The sequence below is a fragment of the Schistocerca cancellata genome, chromosome 5 (assembly GCF_023864275.1).
Source record: "Schistocerca cancellata isolate TAMUIC-IGC-003103 chromosome 5, iqSchCanc2.1, whole genome shotgun sequence".
In the NCBI taxonomy this organism is placed as follows: domain Eukaryota; kingdom Metazoa; phylum Arthropoda; class Insecta; order Orthoptera; family Acrididae; genus Schistocerca; species Schistocerca cancellata.
In genome coordinates, this window is record NC_064630.1 from 102837531 (window position 1) to 102852836 (window position 15306).

Below are 15306 nucleotides of genomic sequence, written 5' to 3' on the forward strand. Positions count from 1 at the left end.
GTAATAGATGGAAAGTCATTGAGTAAAATGGAAATAACATCTGGCATTCTCCAAGGCCCTCTATTGTTCCTGATCTATATTAATGACATAGGATACAATCAGAGTAGCCCTCTTAGATTTTTTCCAGATGATGCTGTCATTTAGAATCTTGTAAAGTCATGAGATAACCAAAACGAATTGCAAAATGATTTAGATAAGGTATCTGTTAGATGTGTAAAGAAGCAATTGACACTGAATAAAGAAAAGTGTGAAGTTCTTCACATGAGTACTAAAAGAAATCCACTAAATTTCGATTATGCAATAAGTCACACAAATCTGAAGACTGCAAATTCAACTAAATACTTAGGGATTACAATTACAAATAACCTAAATTGAAACAGTCACATAAATAGTGTTGTGGGTAGAGCAAACCATAGACTGTGATTCATTGGCAGAACATTTAGAAGGTGCAACAGGTCTACTAATGAGACTGCTTACACCATGCTTCTCCACCTAATTCTGGAGTATTGCTGTATGGTGTGGGATCCGTATCAGGTGGAACTGACGGATGACATCAAAAAAGTCCAAAAAAGTGCAGTTCGTTATGTACAATCAAGAAATAGGGGAGATAGTGCCACAAATATGATTGGAGTGGCCATCATTAAAACAAAGGCGTTGTAGCTGTGACAGGATCTTCTCATGAAATTTCAATCAACAGTTTTCTCCTTTGATTGTGAAAACATTCTTTTGGCACCCACCTACATAGGGAGAAATGATCATCACGATAAATTAAGAGAAATCAGGGCTCACACAGAAAAAATTAAGTGCTCATTTTTCCTGCATGCCGTTCAAGGGTGGAACTGTAGAGAGACAGCTGGAAGGTGGTCCACAGAATCCTCTGCCAGCCACTTTGTAGTGAATAGCAGAGTAATCACATAGATGTAGATGTAGATGTAAATGTATATGTTAGTTTACAGTTTTGTTGGTTGTGAGTGTGATGAGGTATCCTGCAAAACATTAATAAATACCACCTCTGAAAACTACCTAGGAAAGGTAGCTTGGAACCCCACTCATGATGCAAAGTATTAGATGTAATGGTAACAAATAGATCTGACCTAATTAAGAATATTCATGTCAAAACTGATATCAGTGACCATGGGGTAGCTGTAGCAACAATGATTACTAAAGTGCTAAAGGCAGCAAAGACATGTAGAAATATTTTAAAATGTTCAATTAAGTACATGTGGAAGCACTAATGTTATATGCCAGTGAGGAACCTGAAACTTATTGCTCAGGACTTGAACAAGTGGAGGAGCTATGGCTCAAGTTTAAAAGAATAGTTGACTATGTACTGGAGAGATACGTACCTAGTAGAACAATTCATGATTGGATGGATGCCCCATGGTATACTGTCACTGTAAAGATACTTCTAAAGAAAGAGAGACCCTCACTGTAAAGATACTTCTAAAGAAAGAGAGACCACTGAAAAATAAGTGTAAAAGAAATCATAGGATTGTAGATAGTGAGATGCTGAATGAAACTTATTTGGCAGTCAAGAGAACAATGCATCAAACTTTCAATGACTACCATAGCAGAACATGGTTGAAAGATATTTCACAAAATCCAAAGAAACTCTGGTCTTACGTAAAGGCTGTTAATGGCATCAGAGTTACTGTCCATACCTCACAGATGAGATAGGAACTGGAATTGTGGGTAATAAAACAAAAGCAGGAATGCTTAACTCTATTTTCAAGTGTCCCTTTACAAAAGAAAACCGAGAATTACTGCCTCAGTTTAATCCTCAGACACTCTAAAAATAAGTGAAATAGATACTAGTGTTGTGATGAAGAACAGTTGAAACCATTAGAACTGAACAATGCTCCAAGGCCTGATGGAATCCCTGTCAGATTCTGTACTAAATCTGCAGTTGAGTTAACCCCGCTTTTATCTATAATCTACTGTAGAGTATGCAATGCTGCAATAGTTGGAAGAAAGCACAAGTCACATCCATCTATGAAAAGGACAGGAAAAGCAATACACAAAACAACTGTCCAACATCTTTGACAATGATTTGTCATAGAATCTTAGAACATATTCTGAACTCATTCTAAGATATCTCAGACAGAATGACCTCCTCAACGCCAATCAGCATGTATTCTGTAAGCATCAGTCATGTGCAACCCAACTCACATTTTGCTCAAATGACATAAAGAAAACCACTGATCAAAGCAGTCAGATAGATGCAGTATTTCTCAATTTTCAAAAAGCATTTAATTCAGTACCACATATATGCTCCTTAGTGAAAGTATGATTATATGGGGTATCACACAAAATTTGTGATCAGATTGAGGATTTTTTGGTGGGGAGGAGATTGTAAATTATCTTGAATGGAGAGTCATTGACAAAGGTAGAAGTAGCTTCGAGTGACCCCAAGGGAAGCATGTTGGGACCCTTGCTGTCCATGTTCTGTATTGATGACCTTGTGAACAATATTATTAGTAACCTCAGATTTTTCACAGGTGATGCAATTATCTATAATGAAGTACTGTCTGAAAGAACCTGCACAAATACTTGGTCATGTCTTGATAAGATTTCAAAGTGATGCATATATTGGCAACTTGCTTTAAATTTTCAGAAATGTAAAATTGTCCATTTCACAAAGTAATAAAATTTATTATCCTTTGACTATAATATGAATCAGTCACAGTTGAACTGGTCAATTCATATAACTCACTGGGTTAACAATTTTTAGGGACATGAAATAGAACAATCACACAGGCTCAATCATAGGGAAAGCAGGTGGCAGACTATGGTTCATTGCTAGAGCACTATGGAAATTCAATCAGTGTACAAAGGAGACTGCGTACAAAACACTCATGTGATTCGTCCTTGAATACTGCTTAGAGTTGCATCATGAATGATCACAGGCTTGTTTGAGCCATGAGAGTGTGTCTTATCTTCAAGTATCTGCCAGTTCAGTTCTTTCAGCATCTTTGTGACACACTCTCATGGGTCAAACAAACCTGTGACCATTCATGCGACAAAGATGCTGAAAGTACTGAACTGGCAGATACTTGAAAATAAGATGCATATTATCCCTTGAAATCCACTCCTAAATTATTACTTCAAGTTGTGCATTGAGGACTATATTACAACTCCATAAGTATTGCCCTGATAGGGATTGCAAAGACAAGATTAGACTTATTGTAGTAGATACTGAGGTATTTAAGCAACCATTCTTCTCACAATCCATACATGAATGGAATGGAAGAAAGTCCTAATAACTGGTAGAATGGGAGATACATTCCACTGTGCACTTCACAGTGGTTTGCAGAGTATATACATATACGAAAGTGGAGATTTACCTCAGTAAATTCTTTTTCAGTGATTGTGAGTCATGGTGTGGTCCTTATCGATATGGCCATTGGGTCAAGATGAGTTTTGATCAGTGAGTGGCAGATTTGTTGTGTGGCAGTCTTCACTGGCGTGGAGTCTCACAAGATGATGTTAAAGGCTGCATGCATGTTTGCAGGACGTGGAATGAAGGAAGTGAGCTGCTATGTTCAATGGTTGGGTGGCTCTGTGTGTCGCAGTTGACTCGGTGAGGGAGAGCAAATATGGGGAAGTGTTTCTGTGACTGCATAGAGAGAGAGAAAAGTTATTTTTGGCTCAGTAAGGAGTGCAGGGTTTGCTGGTCAATGAAAGTAATTGATTCTGAATCCCTGAAGAAGACAGGAAGGCACCATGGAGGTTCCCTCAGGAAGTAAGCGGACACATTGACATTTTGTGTGGTGAATTGGGAGGTGACATTGCTGTTCCTTGGATGGAGACATGGCCAAGTTTTGAGTCCCACTTTGATTTTACTGAAGGCTACAAAAACTTGGAAATCCACCATAGCCGGCCGGGGTGGCCGAGCGGTTCTAGGCACTACAGCCAGGAACCGCGCGACCACTATGGTCACAGGTTCGAATCTTGCCTCGGGCATGGATATGTGTGATGTCCTTAGGTTAGTTAGGTTTAAGTAGTTCTAAGTTCTAGGGGACTGATGACCTCAGATGTTAAGTCCCATAGTGCTCAGAGCCATTTGAACCATTTTGAGCCAATTCCACCATAAATGTGCAGATTTATTTAATTTGGTGAGCACTTACCTTTTGCTGGTTAGTGTGAGCAATTACCTTTTGCTTGTTAGATGCAAAATAGTGAACTTGGTCTGCATGTATAAAACTGGTACTCACTGCCATACTGGTTTTCAGTGGTCAGTATTGTACTTAGTAATTTTATGTTGTCCGTTCACTCAGTATATCGTCTGGTATAATGTGAACCTCACATTCACATCAGTTAAGTCAGAGTACAAAGTTGCAGATGTGCTTTTCTTAAAAATATAATTATGTTAAAATATAATTATGTTAACTCTACCATCTGGTGAGCAAGATGTATGAAACAGGCGAAATACCCTCAGACTTCAAGAAGAATATAATAATTCCAATCCCAAAGAAAGCAGGTGTTGACAGATGTGAAAATTACCGAACAATCAGTTTAATAAGCCACAGCTGCAAAATACTAACACGAATTCTTTACCAACGAATGGAAAAACTAGTAGAAGCCGACCTCGGGGAAGATCAGTTTAGATTCCGCAGAAACACTGGAACACGTGAGACAATACTGACCTTACAACTTATCTTAGAAGAAAGATTAAGGAAAGGCAAACCTACATTTCTAGCATTTGTAGACTTAGAGAGAGCTTTTGACAATGTTGACTGGAATACTTTCTTTCAAATTCTAAAGGTGGCAGGGGTAAAATACAGGGAGCGAAAGGCTATTTACAATTTGTACAGAAACCAGATGGCAGTTATAAGAGTCAAGGGACATGAAAGGGAAGCAGTGGTTGGGAAGGGAGTAAGACAGGGTTGTAGCCTCTCCCCGATGTTATTCAATCTGTATATTGAGCAAGCAGTAAAGGAAACAAAAGAAATATTTGGAGTAGGTATTAAAATCCATGGAGAAGAAATAAAAACTCTGAGGTTCGCTGATGACATTGTAATTCTGTCAGAGACAGCAAAGGACTTGGAAGAGCAGTTGAACAGAATGGACAGTGTCTTGAAAGGAGGATATAAGATGAACATCAACGAAAGTAAAACGAGGATAATGGAATGTAGTCAAATTAAGTAGGGTGATGCTGAGGGAATTAGATTAGGAAATGAGCCACTTAAAGTAGTAAAGGAGTTTTGCTATTTGGGGAGCAAAATAACTGATGATGGTCGCAGTAGAGAGGATATAAAATGTAGACTGACAATGGCAAGGAAAGCGTTTCTGAAGAAGACAAATTTGTTAACATCGAGTATAGATTTAAGTGTCAGGAAGTCGTTTCTGAAAGTATTTGTATGGAGTGTAGCCATGTATGGAAGTGAAACATGGACAATAAATAGTTTGGACAAGAAGAGAATAGAAGCTTTCAAAATGTGGTGCTACAGAAGAATGCTGAAGATTAGGTGGGTAGATCACATAACTAATGAGGAAGAATTGAATAGGATTGAGGAGAAGAGAAGTTTGTGGCACAACTTGACCAGAAGAAGGGATCGGTTGGTAGGACATGTTCTGAGGCATCAAGGGATCACCAATTTAGTATTGGAGGGCAGCGTGGAGGGTAAAAATCGTAGAGGGAGACCAAGAGATGAATACACCAGCAGATTCAGAAGGATGTAGAGTGCAGTAGGTACTGGGAGATGAAGAAGCTTGCACAGGATAGAGTAGCATGGAGAGCTGCATCAAACCAGTCTCAGGACTGAAGACCACAACAACAACAACATAATTATGTTTGGAAGTTGTTCCAGTGGACTAGAGCCTATGAATTGAACTGTTACACAGTATATTTTCTGACAGTTGTATGGCACATACTAGTTGTCATAGTCAAGTTTAGATACTTGTGAATTATCATGCCATTAAGATGTTGTTAAATGATTGTTCAATTCGAAGGTTGCTCCAGTATTAATAGTCTGAGTTACTGGAATTATGATCACAGTCAAATTGTGTGTCTTAAACTTCTGTGCCATTACGGAGACCTTAAGTGAAAATATTTAATCTTGGGGCTGCTTCACCTTGTTTATTAATAGGAAAATTTACTGTGTGTTTTTTTATTAAAAATTGAAACCAAGCAGAGATCATTTTAGTTCATCTGTTTAATTTATATTTTAGTGCTTAAAGGGCTTTCATGTGTATTAGGAAACCTTACCATATTTTGTGGTTTTTACAACTGAGTTGATAGTATGCAGGGTCACAGCTAGTCAGTGGCTGTGATGGCTCACAATCTATCCAGGCCTTCATGTGTTAATGTGGTGACTGCCTGGGCATGTGACACCGATTTTTAATTCCTAGTTTTATTTAAAGTCGTGTCCTTTGGAAGGCATTTGTATATGACTGTATGACAGCATTCATCTTTTGAAAGCTTATACAAGAAATTTTTAAGAACTTTATTCTATTTAAATCAGTTTAATTTTCATTCTGTCTTTCTTTTCCTTATAAATTGGAATTTTTAATTCTTTTTGTTTAAAACATGTTAAAGGTAAACAAGGTTGTAGTTAATTATTGTTTGACACAGCTTCTCAGGATATGTCAAAAGGCGGTCCAAAGCCTGTTGTTTAATGTGCAATAAATATTTAATTTATGGTAGTTACATGTTAGTTAATAGCAGCACCTTTCCTACTCCACATGCATAGCTCTACAAACCATGGCCAATAAATAATTATATTATTTTACTTATGGGATGATTTGAGCATATCAGATAACTTTAATATCTTTTAAATCTATAATCTGGTTCCTAACTAAGTCACACTGCTTAATAATTTCAGAATGTAACCTACCTGTGAAAATCGAAATTGCTGTTTCTTTTTTAGATATTTTATTATTAATTTCTAGTTTTTCCTGACTTGAGCCAATAATTTGTTGACCTATTCTGATCTAACTTGAAATTTTTTTCAGCAATAGCCTGCTCATCCCAAACACTCTGGGTGCCTACTTGTGCATGTAAAACCAATTTTCCCCCATTTTATAATTTGTCTTATCTAGATTAGCATTTAAATCAGCACTTCAGACATATATTTTTGTATGTAACTGCCTTATATCTGCTTTTAAGTCAGCATTAGTGCTATGTAAAACTTTAAGATCTTTCGAATCCTCTTTCATTCTCCTAGTCAGCACTAGCATACATCTAAGCAATAATAAGTTTTCAATTACTCTTCTCCAATAAACACTGTTAAAAACAAAATTTCCTGAAATCAAAATCTACTTCCACTACACCTATCATACAGTCCCACTCAACAAAAAAATAAATAAATTTAATTTGGCTTCAGTACAGCTTACTGAAGTTGGTTACATAGCTTGCTGTATCAAGATGCCAATGACAAGCCAGGTCACTGCACTCAGTGAGACTGGATTGTTGCAGGCTGATGAGCAACTGCCATTGATACTGCTAGCTGCTACATCATTGCTGGGAATGTGATGAATTCAGTCATCACCCTTAGTAGTTGTTGGCCACCTATTTTCCATCTTGTGGACTTAATAATCTTCTGTGAAGTACCTTTCACCAATAACTTTGATTGTTACTTACTAACAAAATTATTTATTCTTAAATGTTTGACTTTCCACATATTATTTATCTACACACTTCTTCTTAATGTTCTGCTGTTTACTTAGTTATCATTGATAACTTCCCAAAACCTTCAATTAATATTTCAACTTCTTCTTAATTATTCCCAGCTTCCAGTTATTGTTAACATTCTTTATCAATTTGATACAGTTTCATCATTAATGTTCCAGGTACAACCACCAGGGCATAAAAATGTAATGTTCCCTTACATTCCTTGCCTTCAATAAGATTATTTGTTGCTTTATTGATTTGCATAATAGCTGTAATTACATCTTGACCACGATTGTGCAAATCTTTCAGACTTCATTTCTCCTCAGACTTGAATAATGCCTGAAGTAATAACATAGCATTAAATAAATAAAGTAATAACATAACATTAAATTAAATGAAATAAGAACAAAGAGTTTCTTCAGAAACATTATCTGTATATTTTCCCATAACCACACATTAAATTCTTATACAAGAAATTTCTCAATACAGAAATAATCACAAATCTATATCTCTCTAGGACTGACAAATGAGTGAAATGAATCAAATTTTACAATCTTCTGTATCTTCATATATCATTTAGAGCAATATTATGCACTAGATACAATGATGTGTCGAATGAGCACAAATGCCCATGCAGATACGTCTCATGGAGTTACTGCAAGACACATGGTATCCCTCAGTGTACTTGTCACATGCAAAATTACAGAAGAAAACTGCATGAGACATGAGCTCTTATTCATAAATGAAAATGGTTTATATAAACTTGCTGCAGTTAAAACTCAATAAAATATAAACAATTCAGATGGGTGGTGTAAATCAGGTAGTTCACCTTTTGTTCCTTGATGTCCTGGAATTCTTCACAAGAACAAAATTTGGATGTATAACCATTTCAGTGGGGTAAACGAACTGAGTTAAAGGTATGCCTTTGTACTTTTCATAACATTTCATTATTCATAGTGACTCGGGCGGTCTGTCACAAACATCAGATCAGCAATTAACAAAATTTGAGTTTTTAATCTATTGAGTGTGCTAAATGATTTGAGTAAAAGATACACCTTTATACTTTTCATAAAATTTTATTACTCAAAGCAACATAGGTGGTCCATCACAAACAGCAGACACAACTCCCGAACCAATATACATTTTCAAACAATTACTTGATTGTTAGTATTGTAATTTTTAGAGATTAAAATTGAAAATAATAAACTCAAGTTAATTTGACACACATACAGAAGTGTTACAATTGCTCTTATTTGTTTCATGCATAAAATTTGGCCAGAAATCAATGTTATCACTTGGATTTACATGGAAAAAGCAGAACAAACAATGGTTTTACTAACTTAATTAATTACTCAGTGACAAAATTAAGTGCAATGTTCCTACCATATTTTATATATTCTTATGATTATAGCCTTTTATCAGTATTAGTATAGTTCCATCCTTTACACAGAAAGTATCCTTCAATAATTTGTTTAGATGTATTCGGTTTCATTAATTCTCAAAGTCTCATAATTTATTTATGTACATAAATTATGCAGATGCATAATAGCAGCTCATACATTAATCCTATGTTTTTTTTTTTTTTTTTTTTTTTTTTTTTTTTTTTTTTTTTTTTTTTTTTTTTTTTTTTTACAACATGATTTCACTATATGCTAACTGGAACAGACTATTATAATTTCAAAAGTTCCTACCAATTGACTGAGTTCTATAGGTTTGATATGTTGGTATTTCATAATCATTTACATATTATGTTAATCATGAAGTAGAGATTACTGTTTCTGACATTATAACTATTTGGTTAATTGAAATCTGGGTGATCACTTGGCCTTAATAAGCTGTGAGTTGTGGTACTGGACTGTGTGTGTGTGTGTGTGTGTGTGTGTGTATTTCTTTCTATTTTTAATTGCAATTTTTTTTTATCTTATTGCCTTGTATAGATAGCACACTCTCTTTAAATACTCTTAGCACGTAAAGGAGATATTTTAATTTCTCTATATTAATTCCATGAAATCAAAAACATAACATACTTTGTGCTCAACTTGTTTTATCACTGTATTAATTTTACTAATTTTACAGGATGAGGTGATGAATTGGTGGCCCAATGGCATGGGTGAACAGTATCAATATCGGACATATGCTGAATGTATGGATGACGATGGATCATACACCATAGAAAAATATATTGGCTATAGGAAAATTAATATAGTTCAAGTACCTGTGGCAGAAGATGCAGAGAAAGGTCAGTAAAAATTTCGACAAGTAAACTGATGACCAAAGCAAGTAAATATCTAGTTCTTACTGTAAAATTTTTATTTGAACGTGCTATCATCCAATTCTGGCTAACATGCCATTTCCGTTGATTCTTTAACATGCTAACACATGTTCGTGTGTTATAGGCTCACTGTAAAATGACAGGCTAATCATTCAGTAGCAAACAGCAGTTTATATTACATGGTCATTAGCAATCAATGACTTCTCTGAAACAATTCAGGGAACCACATGTTAAGAAAATGTTTTTATTTAGTGTAAAAATTCTAAAGTTTAAAAAAAGTGTTAGAAGTTTGTTGCAAGGAAGATATGAGTGCCAAGGTTCTGCCAACTTCAAATTGTATACCTTACATTGCAGCAGAAGGAAGCTGGATGCAGCAGACCATTAATAAGAATCTCACAAACTGGTCAAGATATGACTTGACTAGAAACAGTAAAGGTTATTTTACTTTTTAGCAGTTAGGGAAGTTCTGTATGTCAACAGTTGCAGGATCAGGGTACCAACAAACTTGCCCGTTAGTTGATTGGGATCAGACAACAATCTGGTCAATAATATAATACTGGAATGTCCTGGGTAAGCACAAATGAACAAGATTAGATTATATTACATTAGTACTTGTTCCATAGATCACGAATATGACACTTCGTAATGATGTGGAAGGTGTCAGGTTAATAAAAGGTGTCTGTCCAAGATATTACATTACATAAAATATTACGTGGCACTTAATATTTTTCTTTTCCTTTTCTTTTTTGATGGGGGGTGGGGAAATTACCCACTTACTATATCCAAAAATTCATCTAATGATACATGAGCAAACCCATCAGATGAGTCAACTGGACATTAGCAACTTTGAGTGGGCCTCTCATCAGTTTTGTGCCAGTTGCTGATGTTGTTGAGGTACTCAAGAATGGTCAAAATGTTAATGGGAGGAGCAAAATAGATTATTTGTTATTATCATTTTAATTTTATTATGAATTCCATCCCCCCCCCCCCCCCCCCATGAACCATGGACCTTGCCATTTTTGGGGAGGCTTGCATGCCTCAGCGATACAGGTAGCCGTACCGTAGGTACAACCACAACGGAGGGGTATCTGTTGAGAGGCCAGACAAACGTGTGGTTTCTGAAGAGGGGCAGCAGCCTTTTCAGTAGTTGCAAGGGCAACAGTCTGGATGATTGACTGATCTGGCCTTATAACAATAACCGAAACGGCCTTGCTGTGCTGGTACTGCGAATGGCTGAAAGCAAGGGGAAACTACGGCCGTAATTTTTCCCGAGGGTATGCAGCTTTACTGTATGATTAGTATTGGAGGGCAGCGTGGAGGGTAAAAATCGTAGGGGGAGACCAAGAGATGAATACACTAAGCAGATTCAGAAGGATGTAGGTTGCAGTAGGTACTGGGAGATGAAGAAGCTTGCACAGGATAGAGTAGCATGGAGAGCTGCATCAAACCAGTTTCAGGACTGAAGACCACAACAACAACAACACGAATTCCATTGATTTTATTAGCATTATAGTAGCTAGAATGTGGAATAAGTCAATGTTATTATAATATTTACAGATACAAATACGTTTTAAAAATTTTATAATAATGAACACGGAAGAGCACAATATGGTAGACTCATGATAGTATTCATATCAGTTAATGGCACACCATAATACATAAAAATAAATGAAGCACATAATACAACAAGAAATCAGAATTAGCCCACGGCCTGAGAAAAAAAAGTGAAGTACCCAGAAGGATTGGAGGAAACGGAACTTAACTTCATGGGTTGAGAGGTGATGTGATGTAATTTCTGTGATTACAAAATTAAGTGAGATTTAGAAGGAACTGGACAATATCAGTATGATGTTGACACCCTCTGTCCTGTATGCATCCAGTTGGGAAAAAGTCATAAAACCATTGTATCCTCTCCGGGGATGAGATAGCCCACAAATTCCGTAATTGGTCCTTGATATCATCAATAATGGCACTGGGACAGAGTTGATGTCCAGCCTCATCCTACACATGTTCTACAATGTACAGATTTTTTATGGATACAGGAATACCTAACATCACACAGGCAGTTTACAGAGATGTGTGGGCAAGCATAGTCCTGCTGAAAAATGGTACCACAATATTATCATAAGAGAGGTAACACCTGAGAACACAGGATATGCGATTGTGCTGTCAGAGTCCTCTCAGTCACTATGACCCGAAGTCACACCCCATGGGTGCTCATGTCATGACACATAGAGTAACAGTGCTGTGCTCTCCAAGCCTTTGGAAGAATGGGACATCTTCCCCATTTGCCACTGCACTCATCAATAGTGGTCATCTCAGATAGCACAGAACAACGATTCATCGCTGAACATAATTTGATGCCATTCATTGGCAGTTATGCTTTGCAGTCATGGCTTCACACTAAATGCAGCTATTTGTGGATTTTTGTATTTTTGTTAATGGCAGCCTACACATGGGATGGTAATTCCTTAGCCAGGCTGATGACTAGTCTCTGACCAGTTGTGCTAGATAACATAGAATGTCACAGGGAGTTCATTATTTGTTCTTGGATGGCAGGCCCAGATCTGAAGGGTCATGATCTGCTTGGTGTATAATACAACAATGCTTCTGTGATCAGTCAACATCTGACACTGTTTGCACCCCTTGTATACCCTTCCCAGCCTTGTAACAATGTTAAACGTGAGCAACATCAATGTGCCCTGGTGACCATTCTGCCTGTCACTGAGAACTGCAACTCTAATCATTGATATACCTTTCAATGGTGTATACATGTACAAAGTTACATCGAGATATGATCATTCTTTCTGTGTACTACTCTTTATTGTTGGCCAGTCTATTTAGCACACATTATGAAACATTCCTATCAGTAATTTCTTAACACTATAAAACTAATATTATAACTTTTATAACAAAAAAGAATCCAAATTGATGTTTGAACTAATGACATATTCCAGTTATACAGTAAAATTACATACACACACAATTATTTATGCTACAAATTATTGAGTGGAATGAGTTTTGTTACTGATATTATTTCAATTTGCTCTCGTATTTTGGTGTTTCGGGATCAAGACTTTCAGTTTCAATAGGTACACTATTTAGCACTTCCACACCTGAATAATTTACTAATTTCCACACAAGGGTGAAGTTTGCCTGGTTACTATGGTAGTCTTGTTTTGACCTTTTATCGTGCCATTATATGCACTATTACTTTTTAAAAGACAATGGTTTTTATTACCAAAATGTACAAGGGAGAAGAGGAGTCACTGTAAACATTTGTAGTTTCCATTATAACCAGGAATAACACAATAACTATGTCACCATTCTATGGTTTATTTACACAACACTGCTACAAATAATTCTGTTACCAAGTGCCAAGTTGTAGATGAACACTTCATGGAAAATTATGTTAATTGATGGTAGTTATACCAATGTCCAGGAAGTGCAAGTGGAAGACAGTATTCCAGTGGAATCACAAGTTCTTTGATATACTACGCCTAATGAACCTTGAAGTCCAAGTTGCAGTATAGCATTTGGATTACAAAGTTCTGAGCACAGCCCAATTAGCATTGAACAGCAGGTTCACCACAGTCCTCCTGAGTTGTGGAGTAGAACATAGCACAATGAGGACTAACTTGTAGGTGTCCATAGTGGCGTTAAATAAGATTCCACACTTAATGAAGCTGTTGGATGGAGCTGATTTATTTTCTGGGTGGTCAATCACTGAGTGGTGTGGGTGGCCAATCACTGTGGGTTGGAATACATGCACAACAAAGTGGCCTGCAATGTTAGCAGTGGGCAGCACATGGAGCAGTGTGGCCAGTGATGTGTTTCTTGGCCTCTTGTAATGGAGCAGACTGCTGCTGAGTGCAGAGCCTTAGTAGTGGTGGCCACCACACCCCTTCCCCCTTGGGGAAACATCTGCTGTAAATGAACACCACATCGATGGGGTCCTCCTCCAATTCCTCAGCAGCGTTAGTGACTTGAGGTGACCTCAGCAGCAGATCAGGTGGAAAAGGAGCAGCCAGTGGCATGTCTTCATCTTCATCCAGAATTAATCGTGGTTGGTGACATCTCATAGTCCAGGAATGGCAACCTCTGGAGTTGGGCAACATCTGGGGTAAGTTGCTCTTGTTGGAGTGTGGTGTCGGTCAGATGGCTGTAGGCAAAAGCCATGAATAAGTCTCATGCTACACTGGCTGGGGACAACATTTATTGGCATGTCACAGAAACACTCGGTCTGGAAGCTGCACCCAGAAAACATTCCAGCCCTGGTGCTGGATGATTGTTCCTGGAATCCAGGCTGGTTGCTGGCCAGATCCTTTCACCCGCACCAGGGTCCTAGGGCAGAATTTGGAAGCAGGCAATGGTGGTGCTGTCCATGGCATCAGCATGAGCAGGCTCAAGAGTCTGGGGCTGCTGTCCATGGAAAATTTCCACAGAACTTTCGTCTCCAATGGGTGTGGACCTGTAACTGCTCAGAAAAAAAGTTAGTGATAGATCAGTGGAGTGATCCAGGAGGTATTTCTTCATTTGAGTTTTTGGAAGTTCTGTCCATCCTCTCGGCTTTTCTATTAGATTGTGGATGGAAGGGGGTGTTGGAATATGGCAAATGTGATGCTTGGCACAGAAATCATGAAAATCCTTGAACAGAATTGTGGACCATTGTCAGTTATGAACATTTTTGACAGACCTTCAGTCACAACAATTTTTTTCTAAGGCTGTGATGGTGTTGGTGGTTGATGTGGCACTGCTGCAGGCAATGTATGAAAATCAGGCATAAGCATCAACCACTATCAAGAACGTGATGTTTAACTCTGGCCCGTCATAATCATTGTGTATCTGCTCCCCCAGGGGGGCACATGGTGGGAAAAGTGAATGTCGTGGGGCTGCCAGCTGGCTTTGACAGGATGGATATGTTTGGGTGAGTAATTCAATTTCTTGGTTCATGCCCAGCCAGTAAGTGAACCTGTGAGCCAGGAGTTTAGTTTGGGATACCCACAGTGATCTTGGTGCCATAATTGCAGGCTGTGCCAATGTAAACAACAAGGAATGACTACTCATAGATCTCTCTCATCAGAAATGAGCAGAATTACTCCATCAATTAACATGAGCTGATGGTGGGCATTAAAGAACTGATGGAATGCCACTGGAAGCCTTGAGAGGTTGTCGTTGAGGCAACACATGAAGTATGTAACTCCAAACTTGTCAGAGTAGCTTATCATTACCAGTTGCATCTGTGACCCTGGAGCTGGTAATGGGAAAAGAATCTATGGTGGCTTCTGCTTCTTCATCGATTAGAAAACACAGAATTTCTTCTTTGTTGAACTCTGGATCAAGTCCCCATGGTAGGCGGGAAAGGGCATCTGCATTGGCATGCCAAGTCATGTTGTGAAAGTGAATCTCATACTGGTAGCAC

At 37.7% G+C, this 15306-nt stretch overlaps 1 protein-coding gene across 1 annotated transcript in view; it reads left to right on the plus strand.

The window, feature by feature from the left end:
• LOC126188176 (beta-mannosidase-like) overlaps window positions 1–15306 on the plus strand; it is a 317638-nt gene that overhangs the window by 153297 nt on the left and 149035 nt on the right. Inside the window, exon 6 of the mRNA XM_049929697.1 lies at window positions 9689–9851. Within this exon, the coding sequence (XP_049785654.1) occupies window positions 9689–9851 (163 nt within the window). The remainder of the gene's footprint in view (window positions 1–9688; window positions 9852–15306) is intronic.